Source organism: Coturnix japonica, chromosome W, assembly GCF_054131305.1.
Source record: "Coturnix japonica strain WE chromosome W, WE-NBRP24, whole genome shotgun sequence".
NCBI lineage: Eukaryota > Metazoa > Chordata > Aves > Galliformes > Phasianidae > Coturnix > Coturnix japonica.
In genome coordinates, this window is record NC_140701.1 from 2,113,739 (window position 1) to 2,134,783 (window position 21,045).

Below are 21,045 nucleotides of genomic sequence, written 5' to 3' on the forward strand. Positions count from 1 at the left end.
CCACAGCAGCTCCTGCCCCATAGATCTGACCCACATGTGCCCCAGAGCAGCTCTTCCCCATTGATTTGACCCACATCAGTCCCACAGCATCTCCTGCCCCATAGAACTGACCCACAGCAGCCACAGCAGCTCCTGACCTATAGATCTGACCCACAACTGACCCACAGCAGCTCCTGCCTTATAGATCTGACCCACATCTGCCCCACAGCAGCTCCTGCCCCATTGAACTGACCCACATATGCCCCACAGCAGCTCCTGACCCATAGATCTGACCCACATCAACCCCACAGAAGCTCCTGCCCCATAGATCTGAACCACATCTGCCCCACAGCAGATTTTACCCCACAGATCTGACCCACATCAGCCCCCAGGAGATCCTGCCCCATAGATCTGACCCACATCTGCCCCACACCATCTCCTGCCCCATAGATCTAACTCACATGTGCCCCACAGCAGCTCCTGCCCATAGATCTGACCCACAGCAGCTCCTGCCCTATAGATCTGATTCAAATCTGCCCCACAGCAGCTCCTGCCCCATAGATCTGACCCAACTCTGCCCCACAGCAGCTCTTGCCTCATAGATCTGACCCACGTTGTCTCGCTCCAATTTGTAGGAGGGAGGCAAGGTTCTTTGATATGTGTATACCCGGCGTGAGATTAAGAAGCAACGGTTCAAATGTTGGTCCAACCAGTTTATTAAAGTATTAAAGTCCTAGCTATTTTTAGGGAGATGGGTAAGGGAAGGTAGGCGATAGAAAAAGTAGGAGATGTAAGCAAGGAGTCTTTGCAGAGAGCGAAAGAGATAGTCACCACCGTGGGTCCAGCGAGGTACACAGTAGGTCCGACGATCTCAGGAACTCGTCTGATCGCCGCAGGGGATGGGAGACAGCCAGGGAGCTCCGCAGCAAGCCGGTCCCGGGGGTTCTTCCGACGAAGTTTCCCCCTTAGGGAATTCTCCGTCAAAGGTGTCTTTGGGAGTTTGTCTCCAAAGTCCCCAGTTTAGCGAGGGTCTTTTATCCCCCATTTCGGTGGGGGTTCTTCTTCTTCTTAACAAACGCTTCTTTGTAAGAAGATTTAAAACTAACTTTTCTGACATTCCTGCCCCACAGATAAGCCAGCAAGGGTTGGAGGTCTCTGTTGCCTGACACAAGATTTACCACCTTCTGCAGGGGTCTGCTCCTCCTAACAGCACCCCTGGAAAAGACAGCTTGTCTTGTTCCTGCTTATCTTTACAGTCCTAAGCAGGGATGGTATGATAACAACCATCATTCACCCTCCTGGATAGTTAGCAGTCGCCTGTCAGAGTCTTATCACCAGATAGGCCTCACGAAAGCAAGCTTTGAGACAACAAAAGAAAACCAGTTCTGTCTTTCACACCACCCCGTGGCTCAAAGGTTGCTTGAAATTGATGCGCAAATGACCATTCACGGTGGTGAGGAAAGAAAAAAAAAGTAAGCATAAGGGAAAAGCGGGATAGGTGATATGGGGGAATTAAATGTTACACAATTGCTATAAAGGATTTTTTGGGCTTGGTTACAAATGTTGCCCTGATCTGTTGGACTACTTCTTCATCAGTCGAAACAGTCATAAAGTACATAGAGGATACCACGCGCTGTATAAGTGTAATAAAACATGGAATCATACAAGGAACAAACATAAGAGTTACAACAACACATAATAGATAAAATAGAATATGTTTCACCCATGGGCCACCTGGAAGCCAGGAAAAGAGGTCTGTGTCTAGGTTTTTCCAGGTTTGGACAGGAACATGGGCTATTTTCCTTATACCCTGGGCAATTTGCTTAACAATTTCACCGTTGTCATCAATTTTCAGACAACAATTGGAATCATTCAATTTGCCACAGACACCACCTTCTTCAGCTAGTAAGTAATCGAGAACCATACGGTGTTGGAGAATCGCTGTTCGCATCTGTGTGGCTTGATCTGCAAGGAGGTCAAGCGCATAAGCTGTTTCGTTAGTAATGATCTCAAGGACTGCCTGTAATCTGATGATGCGGTTCAAGTTATAAATAGGTTCTCGAGCACCGTTAATTATTTCACTGGGATTCCAGGTAGCTGGCCCATAGTATTTGATTATACGTTGAGGGGGCCAATCATCTTTGCCCCAAGTCTGGCCACTACCACTTGTTAGGGAGGTATCAATAGACCTCCGCTGTCGGCTGAGATCATCATATACTTTGATACCTAACTCATTGCCATCATTTCCTGGGAGCAGAAAGAATAGTGGGCGGATTGCCCCCACATAACATACCCCAGTCCAATTTGCAGGTAGCTGTTTGTATGCATAATGGCCGCAAATCCAGTAATGTCCTTTCAGTGCTACTGATCCATTTTCAAAGGGTCCATGCCATTCGTCAGCCAGTTTATTCACGTGCTCCTTAGCTTGAAAGTATGTGGTGTTAAGAGGTCCAAAAGGATGTCCTGCCACATGACAGTTCCAGCCATGACCAGTATCACTCTCATTCCTACACCACTTACACTTCCAAGCCCCAGCATCAGGCTTCCAGATGCATTTCATACCTCCGGCTTCAGTAAACAGGGTGTTGTTGGTGGAGGACCAAAAGTGAGAGAACCCTTGTCCCAACCCTGATTGATTGTACCACCCCCACTGATACACTACGGGGCTATGTAAATGGGGTCCTGTTTCATAAGCCATTTTGCGATAAGTCCAAGTGCAATTACTTGTTCCAACATAGATACCACCTGGCTGAGTACGATTCAGGCAATAAATTCCCATAGAGGGATATTGAATTGGCCATGGAGATGTACTCTTAATTTCCCAATGGGTAGTGTGGTTAATTTCACTGAAGTTGCTTGCCAGCCATTTAGGGGCAATAGGAGTTGAAACCCAGGGCCAAGTTTCAAGTCCCATAGGTCCTCCACAGACCCAACAGTTAGTCAGATTATAAACACTTGCTACTTGCTCAGCCAGTTGGAGAAAAGAGTTTTTTATGCCACCCCCCCCATCCCCAAAGTTTTGGGGAGGATAGCCAATTGTTACAGGAATTGAAATACATACTGCACACCAGAATAACCAGAACGACATTTGGCTCAGGTGTTGCAGAAGTAATCACCAAAACACCAATGATTAAAGTCAGCTGTCGGCCTTTTCTGTGTTCAGTCAGGGTCCCTCGGAGGTCGTCTGGAAAATAAAACAAGACATGGCTTGCCCTTTTGGGCCTTTGTTAACATAGTCAAAATGAGGGGATAATCCAGCGAGTATTAATCTTATATTCCTTTTCCCGGGCATCCTTAGCTTTCCAAGCATATTTATTGAGAGGTTCTGTAAGGGTCAGGGGAACTGGCCCCACATTAGGCAAATCAACCAACACAGGCTGGCCAGGGAGATAAGAAGGTTTCCCTTGCTTATCTGCATCTGTCTCAAAAGTGATGGACAGCAGTGGAGGGGCCCTGGGACAGAAGGCATTAAATCGAGGACAGCCATTAACCCCCCATCGATCATTAACTCTTCTGACTGCATCAGAAGTGCGGGAGGTCCAATTAGGTTTTTCTGGTTTAAGGAATTTCTTAAGGAGTCCATTGGACCGTTCCACAATGCCATTAGCTTGAGGGTAGTAGGGAGTGTGAAAGATCCAATTAATGCCTTCTTCTCTGGCCCATTCTTGTACAACCCCCGCAGTAAAATGGGAGCCATTGTCTGATTGGATGGAACTAGGTTTTGGGAGAATACTAAACCATTTTTTTAGGGCTTTTACAGTGTTCTCCCCTGTTGCTCGAGGAAAGGATTCAGCTTGTAGTAGGCCAGAGATCACTTCCACCCCTACTAACACGTACTGTTTGCTTTCAGATTTTCTGAAGGGGCCAATATAGTCAATTTGCCAGGTTTCCCATATATGTTTCCCCTCCCTTAAATGGAGAGGGGCATCCTGCAAAGGGTGCCTGTCTAAGCGGGTGCGGCATAGTTCACAGGCGGAAATGCAAGTGCGACATTGTTCCCTAGTAACAGGCCAGCCACGGGCTTGGGCCTCACGGTAGAGATCAAAAGCACCAGTATGCCCTCTCTTTACATGTAACCATTCCACAAGTCTCTCCCAGCTATCATTGTCTGGTTCTCCCTGTCGCAGTGGAGCAATCCTGGCTAGTTCATCTGCCTTATTGTTCCACTGGCTTGCAGGATTACCATCTTCTTGGTGGGATGCAACCCATGCAACTGAAAATTGTCCTTGTTTAGCAATAGCAAGAATCTCCTGCCACTTATCTTTCTGCCAGACTGGGACACGGTTAACTTCCCAACCATTTTGCTCCCAGAAAGGAAGCCACTCTGTACAGCCTTTGAAGACAGCATACGAGTCAGTGTAAATATGCACCTGAGCAGCAGACTGTGATTCGTGCTGGAATACACTCCATACTGCTACCAACTCCCCGACCTGAGCACTACCCTCCCCCTCAGTGATAATAGTGAAATTAGTGCCTATCTGTAAGGCAACAGCCCGGTATTTCCATACTTTTCCCTCGCGCTTGGCAGAGGCATCTGTGAACCAAACATTCTGCAACTTGTCTGAGTATGGGGGGGCAATCTGGATAACAGAAGGAGGATTAGCATCAGTAGCAGAAAGAATATCGTCTTGGATAGCAAGCGTTTTTGTAGCACCCTCTGTGACTGTAAAAATATTACAATAATGTTCAATTTGGGCATACCACTTTCGGACAGAAGCACGCTGTGCCACCCCATCAGGAGGAGGGGTACCAGATATTACAGGCTTGATAACCTTAAATGGGCCTCTCAGTATTATAGGCTGCTGTCGTATGGTTCTCTCAGCTTCTCGCAAAGCTAAGCTAACAACAAACAGCCCCTTCTCCAGCTGAGAGTATCGCTTCTCTGCATCCTTAAAGCTGCGGGAATAGAATCCAATAGGTCTAGTGGGGCCTTCTGGACCCTTTTGCCAGAGATGTATAGACAGCCCTGATTGAGCAAATCCCCATTCTATCTGTACAGGGTCAGAGGGATGAATAGGACCTAAGGACTGGTGGGTAATAGCCTCAAAAATTAAAAGCTGCAAGGCTTCCTCATGAACTGGGGCCCATTCCCATGATGTCCCCTTCCTCAATAAGTCATACAACGGACGAGCAACAATAGAAAAGTCAGGGATATGTTTTCTCCAAAACACTAGAAGTCCAAGAACATGCTGTAATTCTTTCTTATTCTCTGGCATTTTAAGTTGATCTAAGGCTGAGAGGGTGTCCTGTGGAATGCAGGCCATACCACCTTTCCACCAGATACCCAAAAATTTTACCTCAGAAGCTGGAAACTGGATTTTATCTGGAGGAATAGTCAAGCCCAGTCCTTCCAAATGTTTTATTATTTTGTCATGCATTGTTTTAACTGCTATCAACTCATCCCCTCCCACCAGGACATCATCGATATATTGATAAATCTTAACTCCTTCTTCCAGGGGAATCTGTTCCAGCTCTTGTGCCAATGCATGGTGAGCCAAAGTCGGGGAGTGCTTATACCCTTGAGGGAGGCGGGTAAAGGTATATTGCTGGCCCTCCCATGTAAAAGCAAAGCGGAGTTGGTCCTCAGACCGCAAGGGAACCATAAAGAACATATCTTTAACGTCAATAGAGGCCATAATCGGGTGAGCTTGCTCTTGGATAGCTGCTATCAATTCAGAAATGTTAGGAACAGCTGCAGTTAGCGGCCCTGTGTTAGCATTTAGTCTACGATAATCAACAGTCAATCTCCATTTGCCATTTGGTTTTCTAACAGGCCACACAGGAGAGTTAAAGGGGGAGTGAATGGGTATCACAATTCCCTGTTCCTTTAATTCTGCCAGTACGGGGCCAATACCACTACGTGCCCCCAGGGGTAAAGGATAAGGCTTAACGGAGGTCAAATGGGAGGGGGGAAGCGGGGGAGCCACTTGTAACAGACGGATATCTAGAGTGGGGACTCCGAACACCCAGTTCCCTCCCTGGTCATCTGTCCAGCTCCTACCCTTCAGGATATCTAGTCCTAACAGATTAAGAGGATATTTTCCTACAACCATGGAGATTTCTTGCGCTGTTTCCTCTCCAGGCAATCGCAGCCTCACTATTGCCATGGCTTGAGAATGTACGCCACCCATTGCATCTGCTACAAACATTTTCCTGCGAGAAGGGGTTACACCAGCACGGTCAGCATCTTCTGTTTTAATAGCAGAAATTTGTGCTCCTGTATCTACCAGAAATGTCAGAGGAACTAGTCTAGGTTCAACAATGCATGTGATTAACAGGTCATTTCCTTTTGTTGTGAGCTTTCTAATGTGCATCCAACCTTCGCCCCCCCGCTCACTTGAGAGGAGCGAAGGTATTAGTTTTCCTGTGGCCCTAGCATCTGGGCTGATTCCAAAGAGGGGGCACTCGGAGTTAGGCGGTTGCTCTTTTCGAGCTTTTGGTTCGGCCATCCATTAACTAACTTCTCTAACCTGTCAGTAGATAATCCATTCATTAAGTCTCGTGGAATGCCCTTCTGCCAGCCTAGTGTCCAAAGATTATTACGTTTATGATCTATATTTCGCCCACTTGGTTTCATAGAAAATGAGACCCCTTTAGATTCATTGTTCTCTAGTCTGGATAGTGGAGGGGTTGAATTGGCCACTGCACGCCTCACTCCTTTTGTTTCAAATTTACTGGTGGAAGAAATCACCGGCCCATATTTTCTCCCGTAGTTAATTAATTCTTGGGCAACCTCCCCCCATGTCCATACTTTATGTCCTGACTGCAGATGGTTAGAGGTTACAACTCCTTCTAATGCTGCCCGGGTTCTTTCTCCCTGAGGCACAGCCTGTATCTTTCCTTGCAGTTGTATGCCTATGGGTTTCAGTGATTCTGGAAGCCCCCTAATTAAAGGAGTCATCCTTTCAGGATCAACAGGCATCATCATAGGTGATTCATGGTGTGGCTGCAGCTTTCTATCATACATCATTTGCAGACAAGCAGCCTTTTGGACACTTTCCACTAATTGATCAACTGTTCCAGTAATGGCGAGGGGGTCTCCCCTTTCTAAAGGGTTAAGACCGCCTGCCCAATAGGCAGCCCTCTGTGTTAGGGACCAGGGAGCACGGTTGTTACCAGTAGTTAAAAATACTCCTGGCCCCCAATAACCTTCAGCTTCCTTTTCAGTTAACATTATTTGGTCTCCTCCAGTGAGACTAACCCTCCATACATACTCTGTTTCAGATTCTTTTGGAGAGCGGCTAAAATCTTTTCTCAGTTTAGCTAATTCAGTGGCAGAGAAGGGAACTTCTTTAACATTCATTTGAGGGTCTGGATCCTCACTGTTATCAAACGTATATTCAGTTTTTATCAAAGGACGCAATTGGGCTGGCAAGTCCTCTAATTTGTTAAGTCTGGACTTTATTTCTTTCAGTCCTTCTAGAGGGTAGATTTTTTCTTGAGGCAAATTATGAACAACACTGTCGGTATTCTCCCTACACCTTAATTGTTCCTTCAGAGCCTCTAGTAAAAGGGCTGCATCATGTTTCTCATATTCTAATTGCTTTTTGAGCTCCTCTGTCTGTTTCTGCAGAGTCCGAACTAATTCTTGCAGAGATTCTATAGTTTGGTTTTCAGCTTTAAGCTGCTGGTCTCGGAATTCTATAGCAGCAACCAGAGCAGAACCCAATACTGCACAAATAAACGATTTTCCTTTTCCAGCTCGGCAACGAGCATTCCTTTGCAGAACACTAATACGGTCTGAAACACTCTGCATGTTATACCAATTTTGTCGTGCCCAATCCACCCCTGATAAAGAGGGTCGAGCACCATGCTTTTCTAAAAGGTCAAATAACACATCTTCACTTTTCGTGGCGACAATACTATCACTCATTTTTCAATACCCTAAAGGACACACACTAAGGGAGGAGAAGGTACACTTAACTGCTTACCCCTCCCCAGGGGAGCACACACCTATTAACCAAAAGTAAATACTCAAATCGCTATTCCTTTTCTTTGTGCGGAGACAAAGAGGCTCAAACAACACTTTCAAAGGGAAACGCTTACACGCAAATCACTCCTCACTTCCCTGCAAGGCCGTAATGAGAACACCAAACGCCACACCTAGACAACAATACACTTCTAGGTTTCTTAAACAACTTTCTAGACTTCAGTGAAAGGGAATATACTTCTTGGAGAGGCACACACTTTTTGTCAACTTCCTCACTGCCCCAAGAGGCGCACACACAAAACTTTCAAATTCCAGAAGTTACTTAAACCACAAAATGTGAAATAGTCTTCCCGAGGAGGCACACATGTATAAAACAAAGCAAATAGTCAAAATTAATTCATACGTCCCCGAGAGGTAAACACATAAGCAGTAAGGTTTCAGAATATGGAGCGATCTTCCTGGAGAGGTGCTCACATCTAAGTTACACAAAACTGTCGCTCCTTGCAACTCCAGGAGGTGCACACAGAAAAGTTTCAGACTATGTCTGGGAGGACAACACTCTCACGGCGGGTATCCTGCCGACTACGCCAATAAAAATGTCTCGCTCCAATTTGTAGGAGGGAGGCAAGGTTCTTTGATATGTGTATACCCGGCGTGAGATTAAGAAGCAACGGTTCAAATGTTGGTCCAACCAGTTTATTAAAGTATTAAAGTCCTAGCTATTTTTAGGGAGATGGGTAAGGGAAGGTAGGCGATAGAAAAAGTAGGAGATGTAAGCAAGGAGTCTTTGCAGAGAGCGAAAGAGATAGTCACCACCGTGGGTCCAGCGAGGTACACAGTAGGTCCGACGATCTCAGGAACTCGTCTGATCGCCGCAGGGGATGGGAGACAGCCAGGGAGCTCCGCAGCAAGCCGGTCCCGGGGGTTCTTCCGACGAAGTTTCCCCCTTAGGGAATTCTCCGTCAAAGGTGTCTTTGGGAGTTTGTCTCCAAAGTCCCCAGTTTAGCGAGGGTCTTTTATCCCCCATTTCGGTGGGGGTTCTTCTTCTTCTTAACAAACGCTTCTTTGTAAGAAGATTTAAAACTAACTTTTCTGACATTCCTGCCCCACAGATAAGCCAGCAAGGGTTGGAGGTCTCTGTTGCCTGACACAAGATTTACCACCTTCTGCAGGGGTCTGCTCCTCCTAACAGCACCCCTGGAAAAGACAGCTTGTCTTGTTCCTGCTTATCTTTACAGTCCTAAGCAGGGATGGTATGATAACAACCATCATTCACCCTCCTGGATAGTTAGCAGTCGCCTGTCAGAGTCTTATCACCAGATAGGCCTCACGAAAGCAAGCTTTGAGACAACAAAAGAAAACCAGTTCTGTCTTTCACACACGTCAACCCCACAGCAGCTCCTGCCTTATAGATATAACCCCCATCAGCCCCACAGCAGCTTCTACCCCATAGATCTGACCCACATGTGCTCCACTGCAGCTCCAGTCCCGTAGATCTGACCCACAGCAGCCCATGCCCCATAGATCTGACCCTCATCAGCCACACAGCAGCTCCTGACCCATAGATCAGACCAACATCAGCCCCACAGTAGCTCCTGACCCATAGATCAGACCAACATCAGCCACACAGTAGCTCCTGCCCCATAGATATAACCCACATCAGCCCCACAGCAGCTCCTGCCCCATAGATCTGACGTACATCATCTCCACTGCAGCTCCTGCCCCATAGATCTGACCCACATCAGCCCCACAGCAGCTCCTGCCCCATAGATCTGACCCAAATCAGCCCCGCAGCAGCTCCTGCCCCATAGATCAGACCAACATCAGCCCCACAGTATTTTCTGCCCTAAGGATCTGACACCCATCAGCCCCACAACAGCTCCTGCCCCATAGATCTGACCCACATCTGCCCCAAAGCATCTCCTGCCCCATAGATCTTTCCCACATCAGCCCCACAGCAGATCCTGCCCCATAGATCTGACCCACAGCAGCTCCTGCCCCATAGATCTGACCCACATCAGCCCCACACCATCTCCTGCCCCATAGATCTAACTCACATGTGCCCCACAGCAGCTCCTGCTCCATAGATCTGACCCACAGCAGCTCCTGCCCTATAGATCTGATTCAAATCTGCCCCACAGCAGCTCCTGCTCCATAGATCTGACCCACATGTGCCCCAGAGCAGCTCTTCCCCATTGATTTGACCCACATCAGTCCCACAGCATCTCCTGCCACATAGAACTGACCCACAGCAGCCACAGCAGCTCCTGACCTATAGATCTGACCCACAACTGACCCACAGCAGCTCCTGCCTTATAGATCTGACCCACATCTGCCCCACAGCAGCTCCTGCCCCATTGAACTGACCCACATATGCCCCACAGCAGCTCCTGACCCATAGATCTGACCCACATCAACCCCACAGAAGCTCCTGCCCTATAGATCTGATTCAAATCTGCCCCACAACAGCTCCTGCCCCATAGATCTAACCCACAGCAGCCCCACAGCAGCTCCTACACCATAGATCTGACCCACATCTGCCACACAGCATCTCCTACCCCATAGATCTTACCTACTTCTGCACCACAGCAGCTCTTGCCCCATAGCTCTGACCCACATCTGCACCACAGCAGCTCCTCCCCGTAGATCTAACACCCATCAGCCTCACATCAGCTCTTGCCCCATAGATATGCCCTACATCTGCCCCACAGCAGCTCCTGCCCCATAGATCTGACCCACATCTGTAACACAGCAGCTCCTGCTCCATAAATCTGACCAACATCAGGCCCACAGCAGCTCCTGCCCCATAGATCTGACCCACATCTGTCGCACAGCAGCTCCTGCCCTATAGATCTGACCCACATCAGCCCCACAGCAGCTCCTGCCCCATAGATCTGACCCACATCAGACCCACAGCAGCTGCTGACCCATAGATCTGACCCACAGCAGACCCACAGCAGCTGCTGACCCATAGATCTGACCCACATCTGCCCCACAGCAGCTCTTGCCCCATAGACCTGACACACATTTTCCCCACAGCAGCTCCTGCCCCATAGATCAGACCAACATCAGCCCCACAGTAGCTCCTGACCCATAGATCAGACCAACATCAGCCCCACAGTAGCTCCTGCCCCATAGATATAACCCACATCAGCCCCACAGCAGCTCCTGCCCCATAGATCTGACGTACATCATCTCCACTGCAGCTCCTGCCCCATTGAACTGACCCACATCTTCCCCACAGCAGCTCCTGACCAATAGATCTGACCCACATCAACCCCACAGAAGCTCCTGCCCAATAGATCTGAACCACATGTGCCCCACAGAAGATTTTACCCCACAGATCTGACCCACATCAGCCCCCAGGAGATCCTGCCCCATAGATCTGACCCACATCTGCCCCACACCATCTCCTGCCCCATAGATCTAACTCACATGTGCCCCACAGCAGCTCCTGCTCCATAGATCTGACCCACAGCAGCTCCTGCCCTATAGATCTGATTCAAATCTGCACCACAGCAGCTCCTGCCCCATAGATCTGACCCAACTCTGCCCCACAGCAGCTCTTGCCTCATAGATCTGACCCACGTCAGCCCCACAGCAGCTCCTGCCTTATAGATATAACCCCCATCAGCCCCACAGCAGCTTCTACCCCATTGATCTGACCCACATGTGCTCCACTGCAGCTCCAGTCCCGTAGATCTGACCCACAGCAGCCCATGCCCCATAGATCTGACCCACATCAGCCCCACACCATCTCCTGCCCCATAGATCTAACTCACATGTGCCCCACAGCAGCTCCTGCTCCATAGATCTGACCCACAGCAGCTCCTGCCCTATAGATCTGATTCAAATCTGCCCCACAGCAGCTCCTGCTCCATAGATCTGACCCACATGTGCCCCAGAGCAGCTCTTCCCCATTGATTTGACCCACATCAGTCCCACAGCATCTCCTGCCCCATAGAACTGACCCACAGCAGCCACAGCAGCTCCTGACCTATAGATCTGACCCACAACTGACCCACAGCAGCTCCTGCCTTATAGATCTGACCCACATCTGCCCCACAGCAGCTCCTGCCCCATTGAACTGACCCACATATGCCCCACAGCAGCTCCTGACCCATAGATCTGACCCACATCAACCCCACAGAAGCTCCTGCCCTATAGATCTGATTCAAATCTGCCCCACAACAGCTCCTGCCCCATAGATCTAACCCACAGCAGCCCCACAGCAGCTCCTACACCATAGATCTGACCCACATCTGCCACACAGCATCTCCTACCCCATAGATCTTACCTACTTCTGCACCACAGCAGCTCTTGCCCCATAGCTCTGACCCACATCTGCACCACAGCAGCTCCTCCCCGTAGATCTAACACCCATCAGCCTCACAGCAGCTCCTGCCCCATAGATCTGACCCACATCTGCAACACAGCAGCTCCTGCTCCATAAATCTGACCAACATCAGGCCCACAGCAGCTCCTGCCCCATAGATCTGACCCACATCTGTCGCACAGCAGCTCCTGCCCTATAGATCTGACCCACATCAGCCCCACAGCAGCTCCTGCCCCATAGATCTGACCCACATCAGACCCACAGCAGCTGCTGACCCATAGATCTGACCCACAGCAGACCCACAGCAGCTGCTGACCCATAGATCTGACCCACATCTGCCCCACAGCAGCTCTTGCCCCATAGACCTGACACACATTTTCCCCACAGCAGCTCCTGCCCCATAGATTTGACCCACAGCAGCTCCTGCCCTATAGATCTGACCCACATCAGCCCCACAGCAGCTCCTGCCCCATAGATCTGACCCACATCAGACCCACAGCAGCTGCTGACCCATAGATCTGACCCACAGCAGACCCACAGCAGCTGCTGACCCATAGATCTGACCCACATCTGCCCCACAGCAGCTCTTGCCCCATAGACCTGACACACATTTTCCCCACAGCAGCTCCTGCCCCATAGATCAGACCAACATCAGCCCCACAGTAGCTCCTGCCCCATAGATATAACCCACATCAGCCCCACAGCAGCTCCTGCCCCATAGATCTGACGTACATCATCTCCACTGCAGCTCCTGCCCCATTGAACTGACCCACATCTGCCCCACAGCAGCTCCTGACCAATAGATCTGACCCACATCAACCCCACAGAAGCTCCTGCCCAATAGATCTGAACCACATGTGCCCCACAGAAGATTTTACCCCACAGATCTGACCCACATCAGCCCCCAGGAGATCCTGCCCCATAGATCTGACCCACATCTGCCCCACACCATCTCCTGCCCCATAGATCTAACTCACATGTGCCCCACAGCAGCTCCTGCTCCATAGATCTGACCCACAGCAGCTCCTGCCCTATAGATCTGATTCAAATCTGCCCCACAGCAGCTCCTGCCCCATAGATCTGACCCACATGTGCCCCAGAGCAGCTCTTCCCCATTGATTTGACCCACATCAGTCCCACAGCATCTCCTGCCCCATAGAACTGACCCACAGCAGCCACAGCAGCTCCTGACCTATAGATCTGACCCACAACTGACCCACAGCAGCTCCTGCCTTATAGATCTGACCCACATCTGCCCCACAGCAGCTCCTGCCCCATTGAACTGACCCACATATGCCCCACAGCAGCTCCTGACCCATAGATCTGACCCACATCAACCCCACAGAAGCTCCGTCCCCATAGATCTGAACCACATCTGCCCCACAGCAGATTTTACCCCACAGATCTGACCCACATCAGCCCCCAGGAGATCCTGCCCCATAGATCTGACCCACATCTGCCCCACACCATCTCCTGCCCCATAGATCTAACTCACATGTGCCCCACAGCAGCTCCTGCCCATAGATCTGACCCACAGCAGCTCCTGCCCTATAGATCTGATTCAAATCTGCCCCACAGCAGCTCCTGCCCCATAGATCTGACCCAACTCTGCCCCACAGCAGCTCTTGCCTCATAGATCTGACCCACGTCAGCCCCACAGCAGCTCCTGCCTTATAGATATAACCCCCATCAGCCCCACAGCAGCTTCTACCCCATAGATCTGACCCGCATGTGCTCCACTGCAGCTCCAGTCCCGTAGATCTGACCCACAGCAGCCCATGCCCCATAGATCTGACCCTCATCAGCCACACAGCAGCTCCTGACCCATACATCTGACCCAAATCTGCGCACACCATCTCCTGCCCATAGATCTAACTCACATGTGCCCCACAGCAGCTCCTGCCCATAGATCTGACCCACAGCAGCTCCTGCCCTATAGATCTGATTCAAATCTGCCCCACAGCAGCTCCTGCCAAATAGATCATAACCACAGCAGCTCCTGCCCCATAGATCTGACCCACAGCATCTCCTGCCCCATAGATCTGACACCCATCAGCCCCACAACAGCTCTTGCCCCATAGATCTAACCCACATCAGCCCCACAGCAGCTCCTGCCCCATAGATCTAACCCACATCAGCCCCACAGCAGCTCCTGCCCCATAGATCAGACCAACATCAGCCCCACAGTAGCTCCTGACCCATAGATCAGACCAACATCAGCCCCACAGTAGCTCCTGCCCCATAGATATAACCCACATCAGCCCCACAGCAGCTCCTGCCCCATAGATCTGACGTACATCATCTCCACTGCAGCTCCTGCCCCATAGATCTGACCCACATCAGCCCCACAGCAGCTCCTGCCCCATAGATCTGACCCAAATCAGCCCCGCAGCAGCTCCTGCCCCATAGATCAGACCAACATCAGCCCCACAGTATTTTCTGCCCTAAGGATCTGACACCCATCAGCCCCACAACAGCTCCTGCCCCATAGATCTGACCCACATCTGCCCCAAAGCATCTCCTGCCCCATAGATCTTTCCCACATCAGCCCCACAGCAGATCCTGCCCCATAGATCTGACCCACAGCAGCTCCTGCCCCATAGATCTGACCCACATCAGCCCCACACCATCTCCTGCCCCATAGATCTAACTCACATGTGCCCCACAGCAGCTCCTGCTCCATAGATCTGACCCACAGCAGCTCCTGCCCTATAGATCTGATTCAAATCTGCCCCACAGCAGCTCCTGCTCCATAGATCTGACCCACATGTGCCCCAGAGCAGCTCTTCCCCATTGATTTGACCCACATCAGTCCCACAGCATCTCCTGCCCCATAGAACTGACCCACAGCAGCCACAGCAGCTCCTGACCTATAGATCTGACCCACAACTGACCCACAGCAGCTCCTGCCTTATAGATCTGACCCACATCTGCCCCACAGCAGCTCCTGCCCCATTGAACTGACCCACATATGCCCCACAGCAGCTCCTGACCCATAGATCTGACCCACATCAACCCCACAGAAGCTCCTGCCCTATAGATCTGATTCAAATCTGCCCCACAACAGCTCCTGCCCCATAGATCTAACCCACAGCAGCCCCACAGCAGCTCCTACACCATAGATCTGACCCACATCTGCCACACAGCATCTCCTACCCCATAGATCTTACCTACTTCTGCACCACAGCAGCTCTTGCCCCATAGCTCTGACCCACATCTGCACCACAGCAGCTCCTCCCCGTAGATCTAACACCCATCAGCCTCACATCAGCTCCTGCCCCATAGATATGCCCTACATCTGCCCCACAGCAGCTCCTGCCCCATAGATCTGACCCACATCTGCAACACAGCAGCTCCTGCTCCATAAATCTGACCAACATCAGGCCCACAGCAGCTCCTGCCCCATAGATCTGACCCACATCTGTCGCACAGCAGCTCCTGCCCTATAGATCTGACCCACATCAGCCCCACAGCAGCTCCTGCCCCATAGATCTGACCCACATCAGACCCACAGCAGCTGCTGACCCATAGATCTGACCCACAGCAGACCCACAGCAGCTGCTGACCCATAGATCTGACCCACATCTGCCCCACAGCAGCTCTTGCCCCATAGACCTGACACACATTTTCCCCACAGCAGCTCCTGCCCCATAGATTTGACCCACAGCAGCTCCTGCCCTATAGATCTGACCCACATCAGCCCCACAGCAGCTCCTGCCCCATAGATCTGACCCACAGCAGCTCCTGCCCCATAGATCTGACCCACATCAGCCCCACATCAGCTCCTGCCCCATACATCTGACCCAAATCTGCCCCACAGCAGCTCTTGCCCCATAGACCTGACACACATTTTTCCCACAGCAGCTCCTGCCCCATAGATTTGACCCACAGCAGCTCCTGCCCCATAGATCAGACCAACATCAGCCCCACAGTAGCTCCTGACCCATAGATCAGACCAACATCAGCCCCACAGTAGCTCCTGCCCCATAGATATAACCCACATCAGCCCCACAGCAGCTCCTGCCCCATAGATCTGACGTACATCATCTCCACTGCAGCTCCTGCCCCATTGAACTGACCCACATCTGCCCCACAGCAGCTCCTGACCAATAGATCTGACCCACATCAACCCCACAGAAGCTCCTGCCCAATAGATCTGAACCACATGTGCCCCACAGAAGATTTTACCTCACAGATCTGACCCACATCAGCCCCCAGGAGATCCTGCCCCATAGATCTGACCCACATCTGCCCCACACCATCTCCTGCCCCATAGATCTAACTCACATGTGCCCCACAGCAGCTCCTGCTCCATAGATCTGACCCACAGCAGCTCCTGCCCTATAGATCTGATTCAAATCAGCCCCACAGCAGCTCCTGCCCCATAGATCTGACCCAACTCTGCCCCACAGCAGCTCTTGCCTCATAGATCTGACCCACGTCAGCCCCACAGCAGCTCCTGCCTTATAGATATAACCCCCATCAGCCCCACAGCAGCTTCTACCCCATAGATCTGACCCACATGTGCTCCACTGCAGCTCCAGTCCCGTAGATCTGACCCACAGCAGCCCATGCCCCATAGATCTGACCCACATCAGCCCCACACCATCTCCTGCCCCATAGATCTAACTCACATGTGCCCCACAGCAGCTCCTGCTCCATAGATCTGACCCACAGCAGCTCCTGCCCTATAGATCTGATTCAAATCTGCCCCACAGCAGCTCCTGCTCCATAGATCTGACCCACATCTGCCACACAGCATCTCCTACCCCATAGATCTTACCTACTTCTGCACCACAGCAGCTCTTGCCCCATAGCTCTGACCCACATCTGCACAACAGCAGCTCCTCCCCGTAGATCTAACACCCATCAGCCTCACATCAGCTCCTGCCCCATAGATATGCCCTACATCTGCCCCACAGCAGCTCCTGCCCCATAGATCTGACCCACATCTGCAACACAGCAGCTCCTGCTCCATAAATCTGACCAACATCAGGCCCACAGCAGCTCCTGCCCCATAGATCTGACCCACATCTGTCGCACAGCAGCTCCTGCCCTATAGATCTGACCCACATCAGCCCCACAGCAGCTCCTGCCCCATAGATCTGACCCACATCAGACCCACAGCAGCTGCTGACCCATAGATCTGACCCACAGCAGACCCACAGCAGCTGCTGACCCATAGATCTGACCCACATATGCCCCACAGCAGCTCTTGCCCCATAGACCTGACACACATTTTCCCCACAGCAGCTCCTGCCCCATAGATTTGACCCACAGCAGCTCCTGCCCTATAGATCTGACCCACATCAGCCCCACATCAGCTCCTGCCCCATACATCTGACCCAAATCTGCCCCACACCATCTCCTGCCCCATAGATCTAACTCACATGTGCCCCACAGCAGCTCCTGCCCCATAGATCTGACCCACAGCAGCTCCTGCCCCATAGATCTGACCCACATCAGCCCCACATCAGCTCCTGCCCCATACATCTGACCCAAATCTGCCCCACACCATCTCCTGCCCCATAGATCTAACTCACATGTGCCCCACAGCAGCTCCTGCTCCATAGATCTGACCCACAGCAGCTCCTGCCCTATAGATCTGATTCAAATCTGCCCCACAGCAGCTCCTGCCCCATAGATCTGACCCACATCTGCCCCAAAGCATCTCCTGCCCCATAGATCTTTCCCACATCAGCCCCACAGCAGATCCTGCCCCATAGATTTGACCCACAGCAGCTCCTGCCCTATAGATCTGACCCACATCAGCCCCACAGCAGCTCCTGCCCCATAGATCTGACCCACAGCAGCTCCTGCCCCATAGATCTGACCCACATCAGCCCCACATCAGCTCCTGCCCCATACATCTGACCCAAATCTGCCCCACACCATCTCCTGCCCCATAGATCTGACCCACAGCAGCTCCTGCCCTATAGATCTGATTCAAATCTGCCCCACAGCAGCTCCTGCCCCATAGATCTGACCCACATCTGCCCCAAAGCATCTCCTGCCCCATAGATCTTTCCCACATCAGCCCCACAGCAGATCCTGCCCCATAGATCTGACCCACAGCAGCTCCTGCCCCATAGATCTGACCCACATCAGCCCCACACCATCTCCTGCCCCATAGATCTAACTCACATGTGCCCCACAGCAGCTCCTGCTCCATAGATCTGACCCACAGCAGCTCCTGCCCTATAGATCTGATTCAAATCTGCCCCACAGCAGCTCCTGCTCCATAGATCTGACCCACATGTGCCCCAGAGCAGCTCTTCCCCATTGATTTGACCCACATCAGTCCCACAGCATCTCCTGCCCCATAGAACTGACCCACAGCAGCCACAGCAGCTCCTGACCTATAGATCTGACCCACAACTGACCCACAGCAGCTCCTGCCTTATAGATCTGACCCACATCTGCCCCACAGCAGCTCCTGCCCCATTGAACTGACCCACATATGCCCCACAGCAGCTCCTGACCCATAGATCTGACCCACATCAACCCCACAGAAGCTCCTGCCCTATAGATCTGATTCAAATCTGCCCCACAACAGCTCCTGCCCCATAGATCTAACCCACAGCAGCCCCACAGCAGCTCCTACACCATAGATCTGACCCACATCTGCCACACAGCATCTCCTACCCCATAGATCTTACCTACTTCTGCACCACAGCAGCTCTTGCCCCATAGCTCTGACCCACATCTGCACCACAGCAGCTCCTCCCCGTAGATCTAACACCCATCAGCCTCACATCAGCTCCTGCCCCATAGATATGCCCTACATCTGCCCCACAGCAGCTCCTGCCCCATAGATCTGACCCACATCTGCAACACAGCAGCTCCTGCTCCATAAATCTGACCAACATCAGGCCCACAGCAGCTCCTGCCCCATAGATCTGACCCACATCTGTCGCACAGCAGCTCCTGCCCTATAGATCTGACCCACATCAGCCCCACAGCAGCTCCTGCCCCATAGATCTGACCCACAGCAGCTCCTGCCCCATAGATCTGACCCACATCAGCCCCACATCAGCTCCTGCCCCATACATCTGACCCAAATCTGCCCCACAGCAGCTCTTGCCCCATAGACCTGACACACATTTTCCCCACAGCAGCTCCTGCCCCATAGATTTGACCCACAGCAGCTCCTGCCCCATAGATCAGACCAACATCAGCCCCACAGTAGCTCCTGACCCATAGATCAGACCAACATCAGCCCCACAGTAGCTCCTGCCCCATAGATATAACCCACATCAGCCCCACAGCAGCTCCTGCCCCATAGATCTGACGTACATCATCTCCACTGCAGCTCCTGCCCCATTGAACTGACCCACATCTGCCCCACAGCAGCTCCTGACCAATAGATCTGACCCACATCAACCCCACAGAAGCTCCTGCCCAATAGATCTGAACCACATGTGCCCCACAGAAGATTTTACCCCACAGATCTGACCCACATCAGCCCCCAGGAGATCCTGCCCCATAGATCTGACCCACATCTGCCCCACACCATCTCCTGTCCCATAGATCTAACTCACATGTGCCCCACAGCAGCTCCTGCTCCATAGATCTGACCCACAGCAGCTCCTGCCCTATAGATCTGATTCAAATCAGCCCCACAGCAGCTCCTGCCCCATAGATCTGACCCAACTCTGCCCCACAGCAGCTCTTGCCTCATAGATCTGACCCACGTCAGCCCCACAGCAGCTCCTGCCTTATAGATATAACCCCCATCAGCCCCACAGCAGCTTCTACCCCATAGATCTGACCCACATGTGCTCCACTGCAGCTCCAGTCCCGTAGATCTGACCCACAGCAGCCCATGCCCCATAGATCTGACCCACATCAGCCCCACACCATCTCCTGCCCCATAGATCTAACTCACATGTGCCCCACAGCAGCTCCTGCTCCATAGATCTGACCCACAGCAGCTCCTGCCCTATAGATCTGATTCAAATCTGCCCCACAGCAGCTCCTGCTCCATAGATCTGACCCACATCTGCCACACAGCATCTCCTACCCCATAGATCTTACCTACTTCTGCACCACAGCAGCTCTTGCCCCATAGCTCTGACCCACATCTGCACCACAGCAGCTCCTCCCCGTAGATCTAACACCCATCAGCCTCACATCAGCTCCTGCCCCATAGATATGCCCTACATCTGCCCCACAGCAGCTCCTGCCCCATAGATCTGACCCACATCTGCAACACAGCAGCTCCTGCTCCATAAATCTGACCAACATCAGGCCCACAGCAGCTCCTGCCCCATAGATCTGACCCACATCTGTCGCACAGCGACTCCTGCCCTATAGATCTGACCCACATCAGCCCCACAGCAGCTCCTGCCCCATAGATCTGACCCACATCAGACCCACAGCAGCTGCTGACCCATAGATCTGACCCACAGCAGACCCACAGCAGCTGCTGACCCATAGATCTGACCCACATATGCCCCACAGCAGCTCTTGCCCCATAGACCTGACACACATTTTCCCCACAGCAGCTCCTGCCCCATAGATTTGACCCACAGCAGCTCCTGCCCTATAGATCTGACCCACATCAGCCCCACATCAGCTCCTGCCCCATACATCTGACCCAAATCTGCCCCACACCATCTCCTGCCCCATAGATCTAACTCACATGTGCCCCACAGCAGCTCCTGCCCCATAGATCTGCCCCACAGCAGCTCCTGCCCCATAGATCTGACCCACATCTGCCCCAAAGCATCTCCTGCCCCATAGATCTTTCCCACATCAGCCCCACAGCAGATCCTGCCCCATAGATCTGACCCACAGC

At 51.7% G+C, this 21,045-nt stretch overlaps 1 protein-coding gene across 1 annotated transcript; it reads right to left on the reverse strand.

The window, feature by feature from the left end:
* Nucleotides 1–677: 677 nt before the first annotated feature.
* Nucleotides 678–8,848, reverse strand: LOC146754207 (endogenous retrovirus group 3 member 1 Env polyprotein-like). Its single transcript, XM_085527849.1, has 2 exons — nt 8,723–8,848; nt 678–3,163 (listed from the first exon to the last, which is right to left on the reverse strand). Exon 2 carries the CDS (start codon nt 3,065–3,067, stop codon nt 1,499–1,501), a length of 1,569 nt encoding a protein of 522 aa, XP_085383975.1. The 5' UTR covers nt 3,068–3,163; nt 8,723–8,848; the 3' UTR covers nt 678–1,498.
* Nucleotides 8,849–21,045: the final 12,197 nt, after the last annotated feature.

What these genes read in the sequence shown, in the direction of transcription:
- LOC146754207 (XM_085527849.1), bottom strand. Translation starts at nt 3,067, where the DNA reads ATGTCGTTCTGGTTATTCTGGTGTGCAGTATGTATTTCAATTCCTGTA.